This window comes from Ostrea edulis, chromosome 5 (assembly GCF_947568905.1).
Source record: "Ostrea edulis chromosome 5, xbOstEdul1.1, whole genome shotgun sequence".
In the NCBI taxonomy this organism is placed as follows: domain Eukaryota; kingdom Metazoa; phylum Mollusca; class Bivalvia; order Ostreida; family Ostreidae; genus Ostrea; species Ostrea edulis.
In genome coordinates, this window is record NC_079168.1 from 18,495,074 (window position 1) to 18,522,441 (window position 27,368).

Sequence of the window (27,368 nt, forward strand, 5' to 3'; positions counted from 1 at the left end):
TGAGCCTTCACATTTACAGAAAGACACGAAAGAGTTGGTTTCAATGTGTTGAACATAATTTTTGGTGAAATTCCTTTATCCTCTCACAACAAAGTCATTAATTGTATTATCCTCTATGCTAAGCAATATATTTTCAATTGTTTATTGCAAAATAAAATTCTAAATCTGTGTGCATTATTATGTCATTTAAAGATAAAATATAAAGTTGAAAAATATGCTGCGAGTCAAGAATTTAAATTTAAATAGTTTTGAAAAACAGTGGTCATTGTTTCAAAGTATTTTTATGTGTAGCTGTTATTACATGTACATATATTTCATTCATTACTCCTGCTATTATTATTTTTTCCTCCCATAGTGTATAGACTTTGTTTCAAACAACGCAAGTAACTACTTAACTAAATCAGTTCATTGTGGGTGCAGTATGTTCACTCTTTGAAAGTGTTCAGGTGTAGAGAGTCAGAGTTGTGTGTGTGTGTGTGTGTGTGTGTGTGTTTAAAAAACAAATCCTTAAGTGACTTCAATGTTTGTTTGTATGACAGAAAAATAAAGAAATTATATCAAAAATCAAGATATTTCATAGTAGACATATACCCCAAAACAACATACATGTGTTGACAAATACACTATTCGCAATGCCTTGATCGTATGAATGCTTGATCCATTAAATACATGTATATACGAAACAGTAAAAAATGAAATTTATCAAAACATATTCAAAAAGAAAAACAGATACACGAAAGTTTGTTTCGTAACACACACACACACACACACACACACACACACACACAGTCTTTCTTTGTCTTACTTTTGAGCTCAATGAAATGTTGATGTGAAGAAGCTTATGGTTCATTACCTTATATACTTTCAAAAACTGAAGTACATTTTAATCATCAAAATACTACATGTAAATTATGTGACTATATTCATACTCAGCGATAAGTCTATTCTCAAAGTTTAAGTTTATGAGATCTTAATCTTCAGTTTCAGTTAGCAAGACTGATAGGGGGAACCAGTAATAACGCAAATACATGTATAATACAGTGAGGACTGATTTCTATCATTCCCAGACTTGTGCAATTTCTCAGACTGACAGTGTTAGGAGTTACTTCCGGGAAGTGGTCCCCTTCCTGGAGATATTCCTAGTCCAGCCAGGGACTGTAGATTGGTGTTATTATTCATTCTGGGTGGCTGCATTCCTTGAGAACCAATTACTCCGAACGGGGCCGCATTTCTCACCATTCCACGAGGTATACCACGTACCATATTTGGTGTAATACCACCTCCTCCTCCAATCATTCTTGGCCCCACCATACGTCCCATATTTGGTACCCCAAGCTGATTCTGAGAACCAATTTCTCCGAATGGGGCCACATTTCTCACGACTCCACGAGGTATACCACGCGACATTTGTGGTGTAATACCACCTCCCCCTCCCATCATTCCTGGCCCCACCATACGTGCCGTATTTGGTACCCCACGCTGATTCTGCTGAAGATACCTCTCTTGCCGCTGAGCATCATGTTCCTGGTCTTCTCTTAATAGCTTCATTACTTCGTCCTGGCAAAATACCATCGCAATGAATGCCAAATATCTATATGATCCAATGAATTTATATGAGATGCAAACCTACAGACCCTGAAGCATACTACTACACCAAATGAATAGTTTCGTTACCGTTCCGTTCTCGACTAGAATCGTTCCGATCCCACAACTAACCGTTCCGTTCTCGACTAGAATCGTTCCGATCCCACAACTAACCGTTCTCGACTAGAATCGTTCCGATCCCACAACAAACCGTTCAGCGTTCCGTTTCCAGATCAAATCGCCTTGTATGAATAACGGTGAATACATAATTTTATTATGTGAACTTAAGGTAGCTCCATCCTCATGTGACTTATCAATATTAATGGTTAAAAGTGGAAAAAACTTTATTACTTTCCACTCAATATAGTTTAATTCAATTAATAACCAAAGAAAATGTATATGTTGACACCTTTTTAAAGATGTCAGACATACAAAAACAGATGTATATATCAACATCAGAAAATCACACATTTTCGTTAAACAGAATAATAAAAATAGATAAAAACTTGTTGAAATGACAAAATTTAGATATCAACAGTTTTAAAAAACTGCTAATTCATAAATATGTATAGATTATTCATGGATATTAGGGAAACCAATGTATAATAGACATCCAGTTGAGGAAATTCCAGCACAGGAGTTATTGCCCTTGACAACATTTTTAAAATCATAAATAATTGATTATCTATGGAAAATATAAACTTTTTCAGTATTAATAGTTTACCAGATTTTTTATTATATCCAGTGAATAATATTCCTCAGAAAGATATATTTCTATCATGTGCAAAGTTTAATTTATTAAAATTTTTGCAAAAACCTATGACGTCACATGAGGATCGATCAACCTTAAGTCACGTATAAATAACTTCTCATCATGCTTCAGTTTATTTTCACCCCCATTTTTTCCACTTTAAAATAGTAACATTTCCAAATAAATCATCCCTTTTCTCCTTTTCACAATGTTTCTCTATGTAAAAAGTGTCGAAAGAATCCGAAATGCAGTATTTGCAATCGAGGCCAAACCATTTGTTCCCATATTGACCAAGCAAACGGAACGTTCCCCAAACAAAACATTCGTTCCCAACCGTTCAGTCTTCGTTCATCGTTCCACTTGTGTAGTAATACGTTTCACGGTCTGTGCTAAGTACAAAAAACTTTATATCTAAGTAGTGCAAGATTGTAGCAAAATTTTGATATACATGTACAAGTTTATTTCATCATCAATTTTCAAAGACAACACCCAAATATAGGGGGGGGGGGGGGGCTCCGTGGTCAAGTGGTTAGAGTATCGCGCTCAAAATTGCACGGCCTCTCACCTCTGTCGGCGTGGGTTCGAATCCCACTCGCGCCGGTGTAAAGGCAAATTTTGACCCCCATAGAATAATGACCAGGGGTCATTTTTCGACGTCGAAAATTGAACCCCGGTCATTATTCTATGGGAGTCAAAATTTGCCTTTACACCGGAAAGTGAGAAAGTTTCCCAGTTTACTTTCGGAAGGTCGGTGGTCTCTTCCCGGGTACATTGTATCTGGGTTCTCTCTTCCACCAATAAAAACTGGGCGCCACCAGATAACTGAAAAATTGTTGAGTGTGGCGGAAACATCGATCAATCAACCCAAATATAGAAAAGGGAGTGATATAGTCTTACAATATCCCTTTCTTCCGTGTTTGGATATTTGGTAGAGGCCACTTCCTTCACTACATCTTCCGTAATGGAATGGTTCCCGTGCGTCTGTTCCTTCACGGTTCCTGTGATAAGCTGAAAAGTAGTCAGAAGCTATACATTATCACGCCGTGCAACATGCTCTAATTTTATCCTCTTTACTTCCTCATATTAAAAAGAATTAGACCCAATATCATAGGTAGTGTAACTGTTCTTGACAAATGATTAATGAAAAGTCACCATTTACAATGTTCACATCTCTCCTAAACAGAAAATAATTTGGCGAACGAGAATAGATAAAACAAAGTACATTGGTATATTAATGTACAGTTTGCAAGAAGCCAATTGATGTCGGGAACTCCTGACTACTGTTTTATCAAACTTACATGGTGTATGTGGGTTCTTGTTACACCCTTCAAGTCGGACGCTTCAATTACTTTTGCTCCTGGTAAATTTTGCATTAAAGATTTAAACTCCTAAAACAAAAATATAATGATTTAAAAGGTTTTTATGGAAGTAATGCAATTTTAAAGAAGAAAATGTTTTCATTTTCGTATGATTCACTTTTCCATATTTCATTTATGGTATTGATAGAATTTATGCAGAAACTTGTTTACATGCTAAAATACATGAATTTAGCATATTAAATGCATCCCAAAAAAAATCGTGACAAACCTGACTAGCATCTCCGACAGGTATAAAGAACAGCTTCATATGATGGTTTTTTAAAATGTTTTGCAATACCTCTATTGTCTGTGTAAGCTCCTGAATGGAAACAGTAACAATGAATTAAGTATGTATAAACAATGGCTGCTACAACCTGTTAATTGCTTATATCCTTTCTGTGCTGACTTAGCCTACAAACTTTTGCAGATGCTGTATTTGAACTTTCAACTATACATTGTAACATTATCTAAGGAATATATATTAAAACATATCACATCAAATGTTAGGCTCTAGTTCATTCAGAAGATCAGACCTGCAGTCCGCCGCCTCCTGCCGGCACTCCCGCCATGGTTGGTACAACAGCCATGCTGTTGTTGTTTACAAAGTTGCCATTAGACACCAAAATGATGCGCGGCATTATAGAATGATGACCAATCTTCATTTCAAAAGCTGAAAGAAGGTATTTTTGTGTAGAGATTTATTAAATTTACAACTAACTTCTTTTGAAATTAATTCCATTACGTGTTTCAAATATGTTTATGATTTAGAGGTATACAAGTAGTTCTAAGACATTAGTTGAATGCCATGATCCTGACCTCTTTCCATTGCCCCCAAGACCAACATAAGCGATGGAATTAATTTGATTGTTCCATGTGTTTGAATGGATTCTGTGGATATAAAATAATTTAAAACTAAATACATGAAACAGTAAAGGTAACGAACAATCAGCCATTTCAGAAATCCTCTAAAGAATGCAAATAAAAAACACGGCAAATATACAAAGCCCTGGGTACACCAGGGATGGGATCAGGTGCGCAGGAGAAGTAAGTATCCACTGTTGACCTGTCACACCGCTGTGAACCCTCTATCGTGATCATGTCTCTCTTTTTCTCAGTATAATTTGCAAAACAAAACCCAAAGTTAACTGTCACTTCAGTGAGTTGATATATAAACAAGTATTGCTGTTAGTGCAATCAATATCCAGTTCATCTTGGTCATTTACATTACCACATCCAAGGGAAAACAATATTAAACTCATTCAAATCAAATATAGGCAAATGAAGTCTGAGACAAACTCACCCAGTTTTGTCCTCAGACACTGATATTCGTTTGTCAGGTGTTGATCAACCTTTGGCGCTGTGCCTCCACACGTGATCAAAGCCACATTTTCTTCCACTCCGTAGTCCATGGAGTTGTCTTCTAGTCCTATTTTGACACATGATTTTATTAACAGGATTTCTTTTATGTTTCAGAACTTCAGCTAAGTGACACAAACACACAAAGTGAAAACAAACTATTCATAAGGAATATATATGTACCTTGCAGAAAGTTTTCTACGAAGTCCTTTGCTTGATCAGTTGTTGGTCCATACATGGTGATGGAATTATCAAATAGTATGAAAGTGTTGAAACCTTGTCCGATGGAGTCATCGCATGCGTCAGCTGCACAAACAGCAAATGAATTTCGCCACAAATATTAAGAATATCAACGTTGAAATAGGAACACAAAAATTAAAACAAAATAATTTTATAACACACTGCTACAATAAATATTTACGAGTAATAAGTATATGACAATTTCACAATAGTAGATATTTTATTATAAATTCTGTTCAAAAAGACGTTATCGGAGAACATAGTAATACAACACTTCATTAAAGTTATATTTATTGCAGCAGTAAATTTACCCCTTCCTCTCTCTTCTTCTAAAATCTGATTGATGAACTCATCGTTAGTGCCCCTTCCTGTAATGATTTAATGATTGAATTGAAACTGAGTGGCTTTTATTTTATGGTATATGTTTGTTAAAAGATTGAAATTTTGTCAACCTTGCATTCCTGACACTCCACCCATCTGCATTCCTGACATTCCTTGCATTCCGCCCATTCCTACCCCTGGCATACCGACCATTCCCGGTAATCCACCTTGCAGTCCTCCAAAGTTTGCCATACTTGACATATTACCTCTACCGGCTTTCAAAAACAATAACAACATTATAGGTTTTAAAGCAACATTGATCAGGAGAATTAAGTAAAAACAAAATTATCATATTCCTACACTATTTGTATTTTACCAACATACCACCACTTCCTCTACCCATGGTGGCTATTTGACGTGAAGTCCCATCCCCTGTTCTCCCAATACCACTGATGCCACCCCTTCCCACTGCATTTGGTGTAGCAGACACATTCTGCCCCGGTATCACGATTTGGCCCCCTTGCGTATTTGGTAAAATGCCTGGTAAAAAACTATGCCCTCCACTTCTACCTCCACTTATTAGAGACTGAATATCTATTCCATTTCCTCTACCGCCGAATGGGACATTCATTCCTCTACTTCCGCCAACCATGAAGTCCATTCCTCCACCGAATTGGGCGCCCATGCCTCCTCTCATTTCCATAGGATTTCCCATACCCGAAGAGTTACCTGACATAATAAAGATTTACTTTATAAAATACTTTAAAATTACACAATACAAATTAACAACAATAATAAACACTTTATCGTACTTGCATCTTGTTGGGTGGTATCCAAAGCAGAAGCTGGGATTCCAGCACTTTCAAAGAATTTCTTAACATTTGCACCGTCCTGTCCTTGTCCTGGAGGAGAGATTATACGCATGTAAAAATGATACACAAAGAAAATTGACGAGAAAAGAAAAAAAATTCCTACCTGTTTCTAGAAGTGATGAGAAGTCACTCTGGGCATTGCCCTGACCTAAAATATCATTCAAAGACAATTCACCAAACATGTTCGATGTATCCAAGTTGACATTTACACGTTCGGGCTCCCTAATTAAAACTGGTCTTCCGGTGGAGTCTCGTGGGCAAGGCCCATAAACTATCGTATCAGGGAATGGTACACTGTGGTTTTCTTGACCAGCATTATTTTGCATCATATTTTGGTTATGTCCATTAACTTCATTATTTGTTGAAATATTTGGTATTCTAGAACCATCCGACATATTTGGAAATTTTAAGTAAACACTGTAGAATCTGTCAAATTTTGATTTTTATGTCGTGTACATAAAGTCCCCATAAGTTAAAACTCGGTACACTGACATATATAAGATGGTGACGGAATCTACAAGTAGCGTGTTTTGTCCGTTTTTCCCGTTATGCTTGAATTCAGATGGTTGGATTGTTTACGTTGTGTGCTGCCCACTCTCCAGATCTACAGAAAAAAGGTTTATGTCAGCTCTTTTCTTAATAAATAATAAATACTAATGTTTTTACTCAACAAAGTAAAATGTTTCAAAATATTTAGCATGAGTAGCGAATGAATCGTCGCCGTTGTAAACTTTGCAAATTTTCAAGTTCTTCTCCAGAACCACAGGACCAATATAATCCAAACTTATCACAAACATTCTTATGTAAAACGGATGAAAATTAATTGAAATAAGTGTCTTGCCGTCTTCTGACGGGGAAATAATCAAGAAGTAATAAAACTAAGGCGTGTTTTTAGAAATATTGTAAGGTATTACTGAACCAGGAATGTCGAGACTGCTTACTTATTGTAATATTACGAAGATTCAATTATTTTCCATTCTTCACACCGTAAATCCTTGAATAGGGGAAAGTATAGACAACAGAAATTAGGTGACCAAATTCAAGGGAAACAATCACTATTTCATTAAAAGATGTGCTCGAAGTGAATCCAACGGTTTCTGGTCAGCTGTAAAACTTTCTTATCAACAAGGGTCATAATACACAGAAAGATGTAATCTTCTTTGAAAACAATACTCTTAATTAGTCTTGTGTTACAACATATTTGAAGTTCAATTCTACACCCTGTATTTCCTATAAATATACTTCTACTATTGCATTCAAACTTTTTAATACAAACAAACTTTGCAGTGCCTAGATATAGACCATCTTATACTTAATCCACCTACGTGTTCCCGTTTTACGTCTTCTTTAAAACATAGTCCAGTTGGAAATGGCATAACTAATGATGTTGAACAGTTAAAAATGAGGACCTGAAATAACTTATTTCAAAAGGTCCTAAATTCAGAAAACTTTGGTCTTTCAATTGGCGACAAAACTTCATCTCTATTATGAATTCTGTCGAAGATTATACCAGATGATGGGCTAAATATGAGAAAGAACTTGATACCTTGTCAGAATGGATTAGAAGTATAAGAGGAATATTAAAATCCCGTATTAGACACATGAAAACAAAAATACATACCATCTATCCTTCTGTGTTTTGTAAACCTGAAGTGATAAAAGAATTAGATAGGTTACATGAGGAATATGTTTTGGTTCCAGCTGACAAAGCTTGTAACAACATTGTCTTTGTTAGTAAGGCTCATTATTACAACTGTATTTTAAACAAACTTGGTATTAATTCCACATTTGGTAATCGAACTTATACTCCAACTGCCCTTTCAAAACATGAAATTCTTCAATATAATGCTTTAGATTTCGACACATTTGATAGTCTAGTCAATGGGGTGGATGAATATGAGTTACCGTCCCTATGCTGGATTTGTAAACTTCACAAAAACCCTTACAAAGAAAGATCCATTGCTGAATTCAGTAAATGTTTTTCCAAGCACTTATCTTTGCTCCTCACGAAAATATTAACAGCTGTGAAGAAGAAATTTCAAACGTATTGTGCCACAACATATGCCAGAATTTCTGTAAATCAAATGTGGATTCTCAAATATTCTAAAGAACTTTTAGTAAATTTGAAATTGCAAAACTTTTCTCAAATCAACATCAAAACGTATAACTTTTCAACAATTTACACGACCAATACTCGGGATAAATTAAAGACTAGACGTTCTGACATCATAGACAATTGCTCATTCAACAAACATGGAAAAAGCAAATTTTAATATTCATATCTAGTGATCAGTCATCCAAAACGTTACTTTGGTAACACCATTCTGATTTTACGCAAAAATACTCTAAAGTGAAATTAAACAGAAATAAAAGATATGCTGGAGTTCCTCTTGACACATCTTCGTAATCTCTGTTGATCAGGTCTTCCAACAGTCTGTTGAAATTCCCATGGGCACGAATTGTGACCCTTTGTTAGCTGGCCTGTTTTTATATTCTTATGAAGCAGAATTTCAAAAACTTTTACACGAGGAGAAAACATATCTTGAGACAGTTTTTCCCCCAAAAGTTTCTCCATGAGAAGAAAATATCTCGTGCTGTTGTCTTCAACTCGACGTTTAAATATATCGATGACGTTTATCTATTAATGATAATCATTCTCGTTCATATGTCGAATCAATATATTCTAGTGAACTAGAAATAAGAGAGTCCTCCACATCTACATCGTACTTGTATCATATATGATGATGATTAGGTACGCAATAACATTTTCTGGGTATGATAAGTTTTTAAATCGATGCAGGCTACTGAAAAACAAATTGATGTTACAGGGGTTTCAACAGTCTCTTTTAAAGTCAGCATTTCGCAAATTCTCTGGTTTCGTTAAAATGATCTAGTTTGCCAATACAACCTGTCATTGGATCATATGCTGTCTGACGTGTTTCATATTAATTGTTAGGCCGTTCTTGGAACATTAATTTTGACTACGGATTACTCTGTTTACCTGATCAAGATATAGAGTTCACGGCGGGTGTGACTGGTCAACAGTAGATGCTTATTCTTTCTAGGCACCTGATCCCACCTCTGGTACATCCAAGGGTCCATGTTTGCCAAATTCTCTATTTTGTATTCCTTATATAGGAATTATGACAAATAATTATTATAATAATGTGTAAGTGGTTTTAATTTCGCGGTGCTAAAAGTTCGCGTTTTTTCATATTGGTCTAATTGCGGTGGTTATATTTTCGTGGAATTCAAATTTTATGACAAACACAAAACGTATTGTGTCACACTTGCAAAATCATTTCGGTTGTTTTAATTTCGCGGGAAAATCACCGCCCGCGAATATAGCGAAATTAAAACCACCGCAATCATTTTCCCAATTAGAGTATTTTAGTGCACAGTAGCGAGAGAATATCATCGGGTACAAGTTGACTTTTGCACTGATCAACATTATTAGTTAAGGAAGGAGATAGATTCGCACTATAGTTCCGGAGGTCCGGTCAACTTTCTCAAAAATCGATTACAGAAATGCCCGGGTTTCTTTAAAATATGTTATCTATCATAGAGACAGCAGTACAAAACGTATTGGAAAAATAACATATTGAATATAGAATTTTAAAAAAACCCACCAGAATGTCACATGTATATCTTCAAACAACTATAATGTACAAGGTCTTAAAAATGTCAAGTAAAAACTGTGAGAGGAGTTGCTTACACAAAGTGGGTACCATGCTTAAAAATGACAAAGTTCAACTACATGTAAATTTTTCGAAGAATGTTCGATCACTTCCAAAACGGTCCGTGTTTGCCCAACAATCTATTTTGTATTGCTTGTAGGAGTTATGAGATTGATCACTGTTCGTTATCTTCACCTTGCATGCACACCTTCAATGCTTCTATAACAGCTGTACCAGGTCTGAAGGATGTCAAATAAATGCTGTAAGAGGAATTGAAAATAAAAATAAGTACCGTCTATTCAAGACATTCTTAAAAAATTACAAAGTTCAACTACATGTAATATATTGCGAATACAAATATTTACATAATATGGAACAACTTTGTTTTCAGAACAACTGAGTAATCTTATTCAGGGAGAAATCATTCTTGTATATATTTGTATATACAATGGGAAGCGCCCAAGTCTCACCATATACCATACAAGAGGCCCATGGGCCACATCGCTCACCTGAGTCACCTTGGCCCTTATCTGAAAACTTTCCATATATATTTACATGTAAAACCTTAGTCCCTATTGTGGCCCCAACCTATCCCCGGAGCCCATGAATTTTACAAACTTGAATCTGCACTATGTCAGAAAGCTTTCATGTAAATGTCAACATCTTTGGCCCAATGGTTCTTGAGAAGAAGATATTTAAAGATTTTCCCTATATATTTGTATGTAAAACTTTGATCCCCTATTGTGGCCCCAACCTACCCCAAGGGCCATGATTTAAACAAACTTGAATCTGCCCTATGTCAGGAAGCTTTTATGTAAATATCAGCTCTTCTGGCTCATTGGAGCTTGAAAAGAAGACTTTTAAAGATTTTCCCTATATATTTGTATGTAAAACTTTGACCCCCTATTGTGACCCCAACCTACTCCCAGGGGCCATGGTTTGAACAAACTTAAAATTTCACTTTGTCAGGAAGCTTTCATGTAAATCTTAGCGCTTCTGGCCTATTGGTTCTTGAGAAGAGGATTTTTAAAGATTTTCCCAATATATTTCTTTGTAAAACTTTGATCCCCTATTGTGACCCCACCTATCCCTGGGGGCCATAATTTGAATAAACTTGAATCTGCACTTTGTCAGGAAGCTTTTATGTAAATCTCAGCTCTTCTGGCTCATTGGTTCTTGAGAAGAAGATTTTCAAAGATTTTCCTTATATATTGCTATGTAAAACTTTGATCCCTTATTGTGGCCCCAACCTACCCCCGGGGGCCATGATTTAACCAAACCTGAATCTGCACTTTGTCAGGAAGCTTTCATGTAAATCTCAGCTCTTTTGGCTCATTGGTTATTGAGAAGAATATTTTCAAAGATTTCCCCTAAATATTGCTAGGTAAAACTTTGATCCCCTATTGTGGCCCTCAAACTACCCCCAGGGGCCATGATTTGAACAAACTTGAATCTGCACTTTGTCAGAAAGCTTTCATGTAAATCTCAGCTCTTCTGGCTCATTGGCTCTTGAGGAGAAGATTTTTAAAGATTTCCCTATATATTTCTATGTAAAACTTTGATCCCCTATTGTGTCCTCCACCTACCCCCGGGGGCCATGATTTGTACAAACTTGACTTTGCATTATGTCAGAAAGCTTTCATGTAAATCTCAGCTCTTCTGGCTCATTGGTTCTTGAGAAGAAGATTTTTAAATGACCATACCTTAATTTTGCATTTTTGTGATTATCTCCCCTTTGAAAGGGGCATGGCCCTTCATTTGAACAAACTTGAAAGCCCTTCACCCAGGAATGCTTTTGGCTACGTTTGGTTGAAATTGACCCAGTGGTTCTGGAGAAGAAGATGAAAATGTGAAAAGTTTACAACGACGCTGACGACAGACAACGGACAAATTTTGATCAGAAAAGCTCACTTGAGCCTTTGACTCAGGTGAGCTAATAAGGAGGGATACTACTCTGTAGATGGAAAATATGTTTTAGAAATTTTAAGTGTATCAACATTTTCATATCCCCAAATTTCACAGCCATATGTCAAAATTGGTACAACGCCTTTATCAGAAAGACCCAGCTGAGACTATTGGTAGATTAATTGTCTTATCTTCCTTATTACACCATACATCGCCTTTTGTGCCTGTTCACATAAGTGTATTTTTAGCCTTACAAAAAGAACCGGAACGGGAAAATATTATCCCTAACTATCTAAATTCTTTCACATTTTCAACAGCACTGTTATTATAATAAAACACCTTTGTTGGCAGAGGGCCTTTAGAAAATACTAAAATCTTTGTCTTACAGACATTAACATTAAGTTTCCATTTTGAATAATACAAATAAAAAGCATTCAAGGCATTTTGCAAATCAACATATTTTTCAGCCATGATAACTGTATCGTCTGCATATAACAACATAAAAAGCTTTAAATACTTGTACAATTCATCTTCTATAGCATTTGTTATACTTTGTAAACCAATGATATTTCTATCCAGTAGAAATTCCTCTAGGTCATTAATGTATAATGAAAATAAAAAGGGTGATTTTCCACCCTGGCGTACTCAGACATTACAGTTCAAATATTCTGTAGTTGTGCTATTTAAGCATACCATAGATTTGATTCCTATATGCAAGGTGAAGATAACGAACAGTGATCAATCTCATAACTCCTACAAGCAATACAAAATAGATAGTTGGGCAAACACGGACCCCTGGACACACCAGAGGTGGGATCAGGTGCCTAGGAGGAGTAAGCATCCCCTGTTGACCGGTCACACCCGCCGTGAGCCCCATATCCTGATCAGGTAAACGGAGTTATCCGTAGTCAAAATCAGTGTGCCAAGAACGGCTTAACAATCGGTATGAAACACATCAGACAGCATTTGACCCAATGCGAGGTTGTATTGACGAACTAGATCGTTATAACGACCATAGAATTTGCGAAATGCTGACTTCAATCGAGACTGTTGAAATCCCTGTACCATCAACTTGTTTGTCAGTAGCTTACCTCGATTTAAAAACTGATTATATATATACATATTTTTAATGCAATTATTGAAACACTTCCCATTAATCCCACTCTTAATTAGCTTATGCCACAAACCAATTCTCCAAACCGTATCGAAAGCTTGTTTAAAGTCAATGGAAGCTTCTTTTTTCTTTCCCAAAAAATTGAAATTAAAATTATAAAATTAATATGTGATCTAGTGTTGAACACAAATGGGAGAAAATCAAAGTGAGAAAGGCGCACCTGGTCAGAATATGTTTTGTACACCAGCATCAGTATGTTTAAATGTAATGTAAAGGGGCATTAACTGTGAAAGTGAGGGCAACCATTTTTCTCTCTCAAAATATCCCAATGGCATAGGAATATATATTGCTGACTAATAAAAACATTTATTTTGTACAAGAGAAACCTAATAAAACTATGTTAGATAACCGCTATTAGTGTAAAGAAATATTTTGTATAGATATAGGGCTCACGGCGGGTGTGACCGGTCGACAGGGAATGCTTACTCCTCCTAGGCACCTGATCCCACCTCTGGTATATCCAGGGGTCCGTGTTTGCCCAACTCGCTATTTTGTATAGCTTGTGGGAGTTGTGAGATTGATCATTGTTCGTTATCTTCACCTTTCATACAATAGAATACGTTCAAATCAAAGCAAATTAAAGAAATATTTAGGAAAAATTATGCTCTTGCAAGACAATAATTATCTAATCATCAAAATCACATATTCAGGTGCCTGTTTTGAGGTTAAAAGGTGTTTGAAATAATCACATACTGGTGTTATTATTGAAATATATACATGTAATATAGAGCAATTTTCATTGAATTCAATTTTCACCATTATGAAATACAAGTATTCGCATAAAAGGAAAATATGATTTTTCATTAGTCTGTCATAATCTGACTTTATGCATACCCCCTATCCACATGTTTCAGAACCAAAAAAATTGTCCCTTGCCATCCAAGTCGTCCTACATGACATTAGTTTTGTGTATCATTACTACTCCCATTGGGCGAATAGGACGTGTCTTAATTGATTCGCTCCGTACGAAACATTGATTAGCAATTTAGCAGGCCAAAAACAATAATCATGCAGTGTAAATACAAAATGTACGTTTGTAGATATAGTTTTAGTGATAGTCTTTTGGTGTTTTTTTTTGGGGGGGGGGGGGGTGTATCCTAAGCCATCTTATGTATAGCCTTTTCGTTTGTCCTGAATAAGGAATTGATCGTCCCGAAAATTTGATAATTAATCTAATTGTTCGTGTCGTTGGTCATTTTAGTACTTTATACAATTCTTGTATTTGAACTTGTACCCATCAGTTGTGGATCCGACACTGATATAAGCATCGGGAGTTGTTAAAACTCTGTGCTTTGATGGTTTTTTTTAAATTATTAAATTTATTTATAGCGACATGTTCATAGGCAGGTTAAAATTTAATCAAACACCCAGACAATCGGGCCTACACACTGATATGTCATTTAAATCACATTATGACATAACTTAAATAAAGTACATAAAGAAAAGTAAGGTAAAACAGAGAGAGAGAGAGAGAGAGAGAGAGAGAGAGAGAGAGAGAGAGAGAGAGGCAGTAAAACTGTAAAGAGGACAAATTTCAACCAATGGACAGCGGACAGAATTACACTATGATGACCAAAAAAAAAAAATGTCCTCACAATTACGTCCTCATAAATGGGACCTACAGCATGATACAAAATATTAGCTTAGTGAGGACACATGTCCTTTCGTAATAACATTCTCTCTCAAAACCCTTTTTTATAATTCGAGAGTATTAGATAAACTTTTATAGGTATCCCTATACCTAACATAGTACTTTTTGCCTTTAGAATAATATATGTGTGTATTCTCCTCTACACATTGTGAGGACGTCCTCACTCAGTAGGTTTGGTCAGAGAAAGAGAGAGAGAGAGAGCACTGAAACCCAATATCACCCAACAAGTGTCGGATGACTCACAACTGAATACTGAATGGATACAAAGCAAATCAATAAGGATATGTAAAGCAATAAGATAACAGACGACAAATACTCTGAAATTGTCATTGGGGGGAGAGGGGGGGGGGGGGGCACCTCCTTTCTTCAGGGTGATGGATACATAAAACGAATACCATCAAAATCAAACAAAAGCCAGTACATGCAAGTTCAGTTTAGTTTTGCTTCTCGTTTATACAACAGATCTTTTTTGTTGCTCCATGTAACATATAATAATTTGAATATGTAGCTGTTCTATTGTTTCCCCTAGCCTTGTAGTATATTTAGTGATGTAGACGTTCTGCTGTTTCCCCATGCCTTGTAGTATATTTAGTGATGTAGACGTTGTTTCCCCTAGCCTTTTAGTATATTTAGTGATGTAGACGTTCTGTTGTTTCCCCTAGCCTTGTAGTATATTTAGTGAAGAAGACGTTGTTTCCCCTAGCCTTGTAGTATATTTAGTGATGTAGACGTTCTGCTGTTTCCCCTAGCCTTGTAGTATATTTAGTGATGTAGACGTTCTGTTGTTCCCCTAGCCTTGTAGTATATTTAGTGATGTAGACGTTCTGTTGTTCCCCTAGCCTTGCAGTATATTTAGTGATGTAGACGTTCTGCTGTTTCCCCATGCCTTGTAGTATATTTAGTGATGTAGACGTTGTTTCCCCTAGCCTTGTAGTATATTTAGTGATGTAGACGTTCTGTTGTTTCCCCTAGCCTTGTAGTATATTTAGTGATGTAGACGTTGTTTCCCCTAGCCTTGTAGTATATTTAGTGATGTAGACGTTCTGTTGTTCCCCTAGCCTTGTAGTATATTTAGTGATGTAGACGTTCTGCTGTTTCCCCTAGCCTTGTAGTATATTTAGTGATGTAGACGTTGTTTCCCCATGCCTTGTAGTATATTTAGTGATATAGACGTTCTGTTGTTTTCCCTATCCTTGTAGTATATTTAGTGATGTAGACGTTCTGTTGTTCCCCTAGCCTTTTAGTATATTTAGTGATGTAGACGTTCTGCTGTTTCCCCTAGCCTTGTAGTATATTTAGTGATGTAGACGTTGTTTCCCCTAGCCTTGTAGTATATTTAGTGATGTAGACGTTCTGTTGTTTCCCCTAGCCTTGTAGTATATTTAGTGATGTAGACGTTGTTTCCCCATGCCTTGTAGTATATTTAGTGATGTAGACGTTGTTTCCCCTAGCCTTGTAGTATATTTAGTGATGTAGACGTTGTTCCCCTAGCCTTGTAGTATATTTAGTGATGTAGACGTTCTGTTGTTTCCCCTAGCCTTGCAGTGGTTTCATTTATTCATGTACTATATAAATATTCTGTCTCTAAATAGGAGAGGAGTGACGACACGGAACACAGATGGAGATCGAGGACAGATTGATAACAACTCTGGAGTCTTATGAAATAAAAAGGAACTTGCAAATATCCTTTACATGTACTAAAATAATGCTATTTTGATATTTACTTTATGTATATGTTGCAGATTGTTATGAAATAAGCACACATAAATAAAGAAGGAGGTTAAATAAAACAAATAGAAACATTTTTCATTTTTAATAAGTGTAAACTTACAAACTACCGTCACCCAAATGACAATGACTATATCTTTATTCTCTTAAACTGATTTACAGTCTAGAGAAATAAACAAAGTGAACATAATATAGATACACATGCAAGTCGTAGGTAATGGTACATTTTGAAAAAGAGAAGAAAAAAACCCAACTAGAATGACAGTCACGTGTCCAGTTCAGACTTTCAGTTCATAGGTGGCAAGTTGTGAATTTAGTTACACCAGTACCGTGCCATAAGTTTAAGAGAACTAAAATGTTTACGCTCAGTTAGACATCTGCACCTGAGAAACATGTACATGAATATATGGTGTCCGGATAGGGCCATTTGCAAACGTGTGACTGCGCTTTAGTCACAACATGCCAACAAGCAACGCACCTTCGCGCTCTCACGCCAACAAGCAACGCGCTTTCGCGTCGTCACGCCAACAAGCTTCGCGCCGACAAGCAACTCGCAGTCACGCTAACACAACTCGCCTTCGCGCAGACAAGCACGAGATGTGTAAAGTTGTGTTAGCGTGACTGCCGTTGATTGTTGGTGCGAAGGCGAGTTGTGTAAAGTTGTGTTAGCGTTAAAGCGCGTTGCTCGTTGGCGTGAGAGCGAAGGCGTGTTGCTTGTTGTCGCGAAAGCTCGTTGCTTGTTGGCATGAGAGCGCGACTTTAGGCGCGTTGCTTGTTGTTGCGAAAGCGCGTTGCTTGTTGGCGTGAGAGCGCGAAGGTGCGTTGCTTGTTGGCGTGACGGCGTGTTGTGACTAAGGCGCAGTCAATCAATCTGATTTAAAGTAATTATGTCCAAAAAATAATACACGAACATCGAATCATATACAGCGCGCTTAATTCAATTGACTGACACTAGCGCAGCAATCTGTTCAAACGTTTTGGACAGCATCCAAAGAGGTGCCAGTTTTTAGGAATTGAATATTCGCTAATTATTATATAAAAGTATAAACATATTTGGCAGTCTTGTAGTATTGTACATGTAGTAATTGATGCTATAATCACAGCCCAATTTCAATGAGAAGAAAGATGAAATCAAGCGTGAGTACACAACGATATATGTTATAGATTACTTAGTTGTTCGTATCTGTCTAATGGATCTAAAACATATGTTTAAAATAAAACAATAAAATTTTAGACTGAGCAATCAAGAATTCATACTTTTTACATGAAAGACGCTGTCATGCTTTTAAAAGTGTTAAAAGAGAGAGCTTACGTGTCGAGTGTACATGTTCCTTCCTTTGAACATCTCTTCTTTCAATAAATTTAATTATACACAAAGCAAAGAAATTTTCTACACAAAAATTTCAGATAGTAGGCCAATATCTAAGTCTTACATGGAATCAAAATACCCATAAAGGATTGCTTCATGGAAATTTACAGGTATATTTAACACTGAGGCTAGTCATCAGACATGTTATGATATTATTTGAAGGATAATTTGTTAAATTGTCTCGGAAACGTTTATTTCCGACAAATATGAAATAAGAGTGGATGTTTTCAAAAGCCATTAGTATATGGGGCTGTTTCTAATATGGAAGTGAGAAAACGTCAAATATTATACTAGTATGTAGGTCTAGATATATTCATATCATCGATGAATGTCCACTGGATATACACAGAGCAAGAGAATAATGTTAACCTTAAAATCGTTTACAGACACATACCTTTATCATAAAATGCTGGATACAAGACCACGTAAAAGAAACGACATCACCATTTTGTGAACAAAAAGAAAGTTCTAACAGGAAATCCCCAACACAACAAATACTCAAAACGAAAGTAGATCGATATAGTGTTTGTAAACACGTGTATATATATATATATATATATATATATATATATATATAATATGACTGGTGTCATCTTTCTTTATTGAAGGGTTGTATTTACATGTATTTGAGACTCATTACATTAAATCAATAAATGTGTTGACATTCTACATTGTTCTGACGTCATTCTTCTTATAAGTCCGATATTATACTGTCTTAGTACTGATATTCTTCAAAATCGAACTGTCTTAGGTATATCAACAAATGAAATTTAAAAAGCAATGTTTTAAGTAAAATATGCTTACTAATAGAGTTGTCAGAAAATTTTCGGCGTTTATACGGTCTACAAAACTGTATCTCTCTCTCTCAGAAAAGAATATATACATATACCTTTGGTAGCTTCTTATAAACATTTTGTACAAGTTTCTTTGCAAAATGTATGTATATATATACTGTATGTATGTTTAAAATATATATATATATATATATATATATATATATATATATATATATATATATATATATATATATATATATAAACACCTGTATTTGGCATATATCCAATTCGTATGGGCGGATCCAATTTCTTTTCCCTGGCAAGTAGGTTCCATCACGTGCAATATTTTGGGGTTACAATTGAAACTAGGGATTAACATTTAGTACAAGTGAAAATGCACCTATTCATTTCCATTGCACGGGAAATCATAAGACTGGGTTGAAACTGAAGTAATCAAAGTCAATCTAGCTGCAATAACGTAGCCCTCTCCGATTTATTTATTTATTTTTGGTGGGAGAAAATGTCAGAATAATAAAAAAAATCAGATATGTCTATATGATTTGCAGCTAAGTCAATCACAAGTACGGTTGTTAGAATTACGGATTTTTTTTGATTTTTTAAAAAAAAATTTGGACGCTAAAAATTCTGTCGACTAATATCTGTCCCAATATTGCAATATACAATCGATCGTTTTACCATGACGAATATTTGTCATTATAGAATACAAGTTTTTATCTCAAATATTTAAAAAAAAAAAAAATGTAGTTAACATCTCATTGGATAATTCTGATAACAAATTAATAGTAATTGTAATATAAAGATTAATGTTCTACATGTTTACATAACAAAGAGTTGTGAGTTCAGTATCTCTTTAATTTCCTATCGTACGTTGTTTACAGTTTCCAGATTAGCAAGTCGGAGAAATCGAAAATTACGAGATATTACAAACTATCAGTTTCTAATATTGGCTCAGATTGAGTAGGTAATTCAGATTTAGGATATATGTTGTGCGTGTAAAATTGATGATGAAAATTTAAACGCTCTTTATAGGAAGATATCAAGTGTCTTTATTCGCTCAAACCAATAATAAGTGGTACATGAGGTCAAGTACATGTGATACATTCCAATGGGAAAAGGGATACAGGGAAGAGAGACACAAACATAATCATGTTCACATAAGGAGAAAAAAGAAGGAAGCGAGGAAAAAAAAACCAAAATGGAATATATGTATGAGTTATGGAGGACAGACTAAATCGTATATTTTTGTTATAAACAAACATAGGTTTCTCAATTTTTTAACACTTGTAGTTGACATTATTTCTGAAAATTTAACCACATTTCGATTTGTACAATACCTTGAATGTAAAAAAAAAAAAAAGTTTTCTTATGGCACACATTGATTTGCTTTCTAAAATAAAATGAAACTCGTCTGCAATTTTACCTGAATTACAAAGTGTAAAAAATCTTTGATTCAAAGGAATATTTGCCCACCTGCCTGTCTCTACTGGAAGCCGATGATTCGAGGTTCTGAATTTGATAAATATTTTTCTAAGTTTAATAAATAGGTAAATTTTCAAGGTATTTTTCACGACCAAAGTGGAACTTAAAAATTCTATAAATTGATGAATTATTAATATCACTTTCCCATTTTTGAATGAATTGATCACTTGATTAAACGTTGTTTAACAATAGCAAGGACCATATTTTTGTCTAAAGAATCTTGCCCGTCCCATATATTGGGACACCACATGAAGACAGGATTTTGTGAATACAATTTATCCAAGAATTGCTAATACATGTATCTTTTTTAGAATGTTGCAGACGTAAAAATTTATACAATGCACAGACAATTTTTTTTTGTACAAGTCAGTAGATTAGTCCAAAAAGAAACTATTCTCGTAAAAATATTGATATATGATGGAAACCACCCAGTTTCGTCATACACCATATAGGTGTAAAATTGGCTTGATTGTGTGATCAAAGACATGAAGGGATGTTTTAATGCTAGGTTGTAATGATAAAAAATCTTTATGTAGTTTGAAATATGCTTTCATTGCCTTTTTGTACAGATCCTCTTGAGCATTAGAAAAATTTCCAGCTGTATTGAAATATATTCCCAAATATCTGTAAGAGGGGACACACTGTATTTCTCTTTTCTCCAAAATAAAATTTTGCTTAAGAAATCTTCCTGCCTTGTTAAAGATTAAAACTTTAGTTTTATCAATATTGACTTTCAAGCACCAATCAGAACAGAATTTTTGTAATTTATCAAGGTTACATTGTAAACCAACTGCTGAGTGTGATAGTAATATTACATCATCTGCATACATTAAACAGTGTATTATTTTATTGTTTAGAACTATTGGGTCACTTGCATCTTTGAAGTACTCTGGTAAGTCATTGATAAATATATTAAACAAGTTGGGACTGAGGTTGTCTCCCTGTTTTACACCGAGTTTAATTTGGAAAAAGTCTGTATGATGACTTTTTATCTTAATGCATGATTTACTATTGTTGTACATACTTTTAATAAGCATATAAAATTGGGTTCCAACACATAATTTGGGTAGTTTGTATTTGATACCCGAGTGTATGACAGTATCAAATGCTTTTCTAAAGTCTACAAAACAAGCATATACTCGCCCCTCTTTATTATGGCAATAAGTTTCAATGATATTTTTAAGAATAAACATGTGGTCTGATGTCCTTGCAGATTTTGTGAAACCAATCTGGCATTCATTAATTATTTTATGCTTTTCAAGAAATTTTTCTAGCCTCCTATTGAGGATACTATTTAATAATTTACCTATTGCACTAGTTATGGTTATTCCACGATAATTGTTTGGGTCGTGAGCATCACCAGACTTATGTAGTAAAGTTATAATACCATATGACCATTGATTAGGATAAATACCTCCCACTAAACAGCTATTAAATAGTTTATGTAAGCTATCGATAAGTGCGGTTTGTCCATGTTTCAGCATGTGATTAGTTATTCTATCTAATCCTGGAGATTTGTTACATTTTAATTTACATATTGTTTCAGAGATTTCTGTTTTAGAAATCCTAAAGTCTAATTCATTAAAACATGCTTTAGATTCAAGTTTAGATACTTGTTCATCCAAACTAGCAATGCGAGATTTGAAAGAATCTGTAACAGTATTTAACATAATGAAATGGTGTAGCCAATCTTTAGAAGATATTTGGGATCCTTTGTCATCCACTTTCTCATCTGAGAGTTTCTTTATTAATTCCCAAAACATTATAAAGAGTACTCTTTATATAGTAAATTCGACCCCAAGCGATGCAATTGCCTGTGCTACAACAGCAATTAAGTCACTGACGATCAAGTAAAATCATGTATAGCGAATGGGGAAAGACTTTTATATACCACCTAATTGATAATTTATCATCATTGTTAAAAAAAGAACATTTCATTTCTTTTGAACTATGCCACATCAAAGTTTTCTCCATGGCCTCCTGTGCAAGAAAAATATGGTGTTGTTATGTCTATACCTTTCACGTATGTATAAAATGTACATTAATTTGTGAAGCGAACATTGCAGGCAGCAGTAAGCTATATGTTCAAGAAGAATGCAATAAGCATTCATTGACAATCTTAAAGGGGCATGGACACAATTTGACCTGAAAATTTAGAAATTTTATTTTTTGATATCGCAACATCGCTATTTTTCAAGTCAGGGTACTGTTGTGTCCTAGGGGAAATTTATTTTTACTACTTTTCCCTCCGGTGTAAATGCTACAAACGATGGAATGAAATGATTAAACGCATTTGTTCTTAAAATATCTCTTTTCACCGTAAATACCAGAGTATCAGTTGAAACTTTAGAATAGTCAGAATCAATAGCAATCAAATAATTTACACATACACCTAAAACAATATTTGCAGTTTAGAAGGGTACAGATACGTAATTTCTTTACGCGAGTATCTATTTGAATCATTAATGATCTAATTAGTATGTGTCCATCATCCTTTGATTCATGTCAATTCTATTGTATTTTTCACAGTTTACACTTTTACTATAATGAATTACATGCACTGATTCAATTACAACTAATGGCACAAGACTATCGTAGATTATTAAATACTAAGGCGCAATTACGGTATCAATATCGGATGTCAGATTGCTACTTGTTTGAATTATTTTTTCAAAGCAAAATAAGGCTGTGTTCAAAACAATGCGATTATTGTGGTTAAAGATTCACTAAAGTATTAAAGTTTTAATGAGATCAGAACATTTAGGTTGGTCGGTGATATGATTTTAAGTGGGGTTTTTTTTTTTTGGTCTGGTACCTTTATGCATTCTTTATATGAAATTTGAAAAATTCTATATACATTCATACAGGATATGATTTTTTTTTTGCGTTTATCTGAACAATTTACGCTCAAAATGCAAAAAAAAAAAAAAAAAAAAAAAAAAAGACAGAGGAAATTCAGACATTTTTCTTTCCAAATTGAATTCGTTTTCATACCAACTAAAATATTTTCACAAATTAACCACTTTTAAGGACATAAGATTTAAACGTTGTGTTTGGTGTTTTAAAAAAATGTGTTTTAGAAAAAGAAAAAAAATCAGTTTATTTGTAGAAATTTTCAATTACCTCAGATGACCTTCAGTTCATCATATCTTTTTATCCAATTCATTGACATGCCAATATTTTTGGTTAGTCCTGTAGCTATGGATGCCATCTTTAAATCATAGTAAAATAATTAAAATCTAATTACATTCAGTAAACGTTTTTGACCATTTTCCTAAAAAACTCTATCCTCAAAAAGATATTTTTTAGAGTCGCTGAGGAAATTCGGACTGAATTTTGGGCAATTTGTTTTTGTGTTACGTGGAAAATATTTTCACATCATAGTGTCTGCACATAGACTGTTTGTATGATGACCATTGAATATAGCCATATTACAACCTGTTTGTTTGTTGTACATATTTTTGGTTCTACAACTGCAGAATTTTGGCCTTTTGTGTTTTTTCAACATTGTTAGGTTCAGGGGTTGTTTCCATGGAAACGAACTCATTTACATATATAAAAATTGTCATTTTTCAAACAGGAGAGACCTCCTTTCTATGATAAAATGATTTTCAGAAAAATCTAATTACTTTCATCTCAGCATCATATCCCCTTAAATTGATTGCATAAAGTTTACAGGCTTTACAAATTACCCAAAATGATGTATTCCAAAATTGATTTTTTTGTGTTGTTGATCAATTCCAAACTTGGAAAACCGTGGTGTGTTGTAATTATTCTCCCCTTGTTCTACCTTTCAGAATTTTAGTTCTATAAGTAAATTATGAAAATGCATAACAATATAATTTGAACAACAAGGAAATACAATCATATTGGTTGTGTGCACAACCAAACAGTAGACGGGTTCAATTATCTAGTATGCATGTACCCCACTTTTAAACACTTCAAATTCTGAAGTTACAAATTCTATCTGAGATATCATCTATAATAGGATTTCCGGTAAAAAGGGTAGCCATGTTTGAAAGTTGCCAGATTCTTAAATTAACCCGAAGACTTCACAATTTACCGTGAGATTGTCTTCTGAGAGGCAGATCAATTGTCCAGAGAGTTCCATGTCATATTTATACTGCACTATATATATATATATATATATATCAGGGCCGTAAATTACATGGAGGCGGAGGAGGCAGCTGCCTCCTCCAAATTTTGAGCCAAAAAAAAAATAAAATTTAAAGTTCATTAGAATTTATGTTGTTTCCAATAACTAAGAACATGATACCTCCCTTAAAAAGCATTCCAAATCTTTCTTTTAGAATGAGTTAGTCAAGTAACATCTTAGAAGGCCCTAGAATCAAGGATTTTGCACGAAACGTGTTCAGTGTGCACAAAATGTGCTCAGCGTCTGGGGGCCTGGGCGGCCCCCAGACCCCCGCCTAATTTCCTGCCTCCTCCAAATTGAAGGTTAATTTACGGCCCTGTATATATATATATATATATATATATATATATGTGTGTGTGTGTGTGTGTGTGTGTGTGCGCGCGCGCGCAGTATGCAGGCTGAAAATTGAAATATGTCATATGCCCAGTCATTAATGCCAAACAAATCAGCCACTCTCCGAAATCAGGTGGCACTTTCGGCCCATGATACCGTTACAAAATAAATTTTCGAAGCGGTATTGAACAAAATATTGGCTTTTGAAAACATTATTTTAAAATATGTTATCTTTTCTGATTCACAATGCATTGTACATGTATTTGCGTAATGCGAAGATAAGTGCAGAAAGCTCATTTGATATAATTCAGAACTTGAGGTACAGCAACTGGAGATATATTCTTCAAATAGAAGCATTTGTTTCTGTGAATATATATCCGTATACTAAGAATTAACTCAAAATACTTTAAACATGCAAGAGCCTTCTAAGAATGCCGGTCTTTTGCGCTTCCACAGAATATTCAATGCAAATTTACAAAATGTATATATATTAACAATCTTTTCTCACCTGTTCTTTTTCAAGATTGTTGGATCTCAGTCAATCAGAAAGTGAATATAGTACATCTCGGGTATCTACCAATCGTTTTGATCAAGAAAATGTCAAAAAGATTATATATGATTGAATGACTACTATAGCATAACGTAGTCACATTCTCTACCCAGAGTTCCGTGCATACCTAGTCACATTCTCTACCCAGAGTTCCGTGCATACCTAGTCACATTCTCTACCCAGAGTTCCGTGCATACCTAGTCACATTCTCTACCCAGAGTTCCGTGCATACCTAGTCACATTCTCTACCCAGAGTTCCGTGCATACCTAGTCACATTCTCTACCCAGAGTTCCGTGCATACCTAGTCACATTCTCTACCCAGAGTTCCGTGCATACCTAGTCACATTTTCTACCCAGAGTTCCGTGCAATACAAGCACTACACCTATGTCAACTGCTTTTTACAGAAATCTTGTAAAAGTTCTAATAGGCATCATAATGTTACCTTTAGATCGGATTCGACAATCTTCTATTAAAGATAATAATTTTTATTCATATGTCGATTCGATATATCCCAGAGAACTTGGAATAAGACATCACAAAGTCTTCATCTCCTTCATACATCGATAGTTTATTGAACACATGACAAACGGGATGATTTCATCTTCTCCATTGTCACCTTTCCATGTCTATGTAGTGATATCACAATAATTCCAATATGTTATTTATTACAATTGTTTTGATTGGACAAACAAAAAGATGAACAAGAGTTTTTACATCAATAAATCCGAAAACGCGATGTATTCATACACGCCTGAAAACAAATAACATAATGCGGGGAAACTATTCAAATTTTTGCAATTGTTAATAAAGTGAATGAATTGGAATTATAAGAATCAAACATTCTTTTTGAAGAATTTATCGATGTGTAAACTCCGGACATTTTACTCACAAACTTAACATAAAAGTGCTTCGCACTTTTATTCAGTTTGTGAGTAAAATGTCCGGAGTTTACACATCGATAAATTCTTCAAAAAGAATGTTTAATCCCATATTATCACCTGCATATGGTGTTTACATCTCTCAACTGATTCGTTACGCAATAGCTTGTTCTGCGTATGATAAGTTTTTAAATCGAGGCAGGCTTCTGACAAACAAGTTGTTTCAACAATAGCGTTTAAGTGGTAGCATCTATTTGCCAATACAACCTTTCTTAGGGTCAAATGCTGTCTGACGTGTTTCATCCCGATTGTTACGCCGTTCTTGGCATACTGATTTTGACTGCGGATTGCTCCGTTTACCTGATCAAGACATAGGGCTCACGGTGGGTTTGACCGGTTGACAGTGGATGCTTACTCCTCCTAGGCACCTGAGTCCACCTCTGGTATGTCCAGGGGTCCGTGTTTGTCCAACTCTTTATTTTGTAATCCTTATAGAAGTTATCAGATTGATCACCTTTTATAGAAGTTAACAGGAAACTAACAACTCAACTTTATGACTTCAGCTTAACTACGATATTTCTAATGGTCAGCAAAAATTTGAATATCAGTTGTCAAGGTATATGGGAGATACAGAGCTCGCAAGAATTTCTTATGTAAAGAAAGCTCGTGCCATGTTTTTGTTTATATATATATCTATCGATCCACCAATTAAAACATTTTTGCATCTTTTTGACCATATGGTAAAACCCATCACCTTGTATGGCTGCGAGATATGGGGAACACTTTCAACACTCATGCTGGAAAAAGACAGAGATTTATATGATATCTTCAAAAATTGGGAGGTAGAAAACCTGAATATTAAGTTTTGTAAACATCTACTGGGTGCCGGTAAAAGAAGTACTAATATTGCAATAATCTCTGAATTGGGTAGATATCCTATGTTCTGCGCTATAATCCAAAGTATTTTACTATACTGGCATATACTTGAGAATTGCCCAGAATCATCCCTGTTATACAGTGCTTATACAGAGAATATCAATCTGAATTCATATAATATAAATTGTTGGTACAAAAACGTTAATTATTTTAAGGAAAAAATGGGCATTTTGGTACCCAATTGTAAAAATCTCAGATTCTCATTTTTCAAAAAACAAATGAAGAATCAGGTACGGAAACAATTTTTACTT

The 27,368-nt window shown here is 34.9% G+C and overlaps 1 protein-coding gene across 5 annotated transcripts; it reads right to left on the reverse strand.

Annotated features, from left to right (window-relative positions):
• Positions 1 to 128: 128 nt before the first annotated feature.
• Positions 129 to 18,517, reverse strand: LOC125648896 (uncharacterized). Of its 5 annotated transcripts, none has more exons than XM_056166853.1 (16): positions 18,381 to 18,470; positions 17,787 to 17,813; positions 8,104 to 8,129; positions 6,586 to 7,086; positions 6,423 to 6,512; positions 5,995 to 6,339; positions 5,742 to 5,885; positions 5,601 to 5,657; positions 5,233 to 5,355; positions 4,994 to 5,119; positions 4,510 to 4,581; positions 4,227 to 4,363; positions 3,923 to 4,012; positions 3,634 to 3,723; positions 3,233 to 3,343; positions 129 to 1,557 (listed from the first exon to the last, which is right to left on the reverse strand). In XM_056166853.1, the coding sequence occupies exons 4-16, from the start codon at positions 6,875 to 6,877 to the stop codon at positions 1,096 to 1,098; spliced, it is 2,139 nt and encodes a 712-aa protein (XP_056022828.1). In that variant the 5' UTR covers positions 6,878 to 7,086; positions 8,104 to 8,129; positions 17,787 to 17,813; positions 18,381 to 18,470; the 3' UTR covers positions 129 to 1,095. The 5 variants fall into 5 exon arrangements, with proteins under 5 accessions (XP_056022828.1, XP_056022831.1, XP_056022830.1 ...); XM_056166856.1 differs by lacking the exon at positions 17,787 to 17,813 and adding an exon at positions 10,368 to 10,419 and having other exon boundaries at positions 18,381 to 18,451; XM_056166855.1 differs by lacking the exon at positions 17,787 to 17,813 and adding an exon at positions 9,484 to 9,611 and having other exon boundaries at positions 18,381 to 18,450.
• Between the last annotated feature and the right edge of the window lie 8,851 nt (positions 18,518 to 27,368).

Excerpts from the sequence above, each read along its gene's own strand:
- LOC125648896 (XM_048875924.2), bottom strand. The coding sequence starts at position 6,877 with ATGTCGGATGGTTCTAGAATACCAAATATTTCAACAAATAATGAAGTT. Across the intron at positions 6,340-6,422 it reads TACCACCCAACAAGATGCAA|GTAACTCTTCGGGTATGGGA; the intron begins GTACGATAAAGT and ends TTATTATGTCAG. Across the intron at positions 5,658-5,741 it reads TGGAGTGTCAGGAATGCAAG|GAAGGGGCACTAACGATGAG; the intron begins GTTGACAAAATT and ends AAATCATTACAG.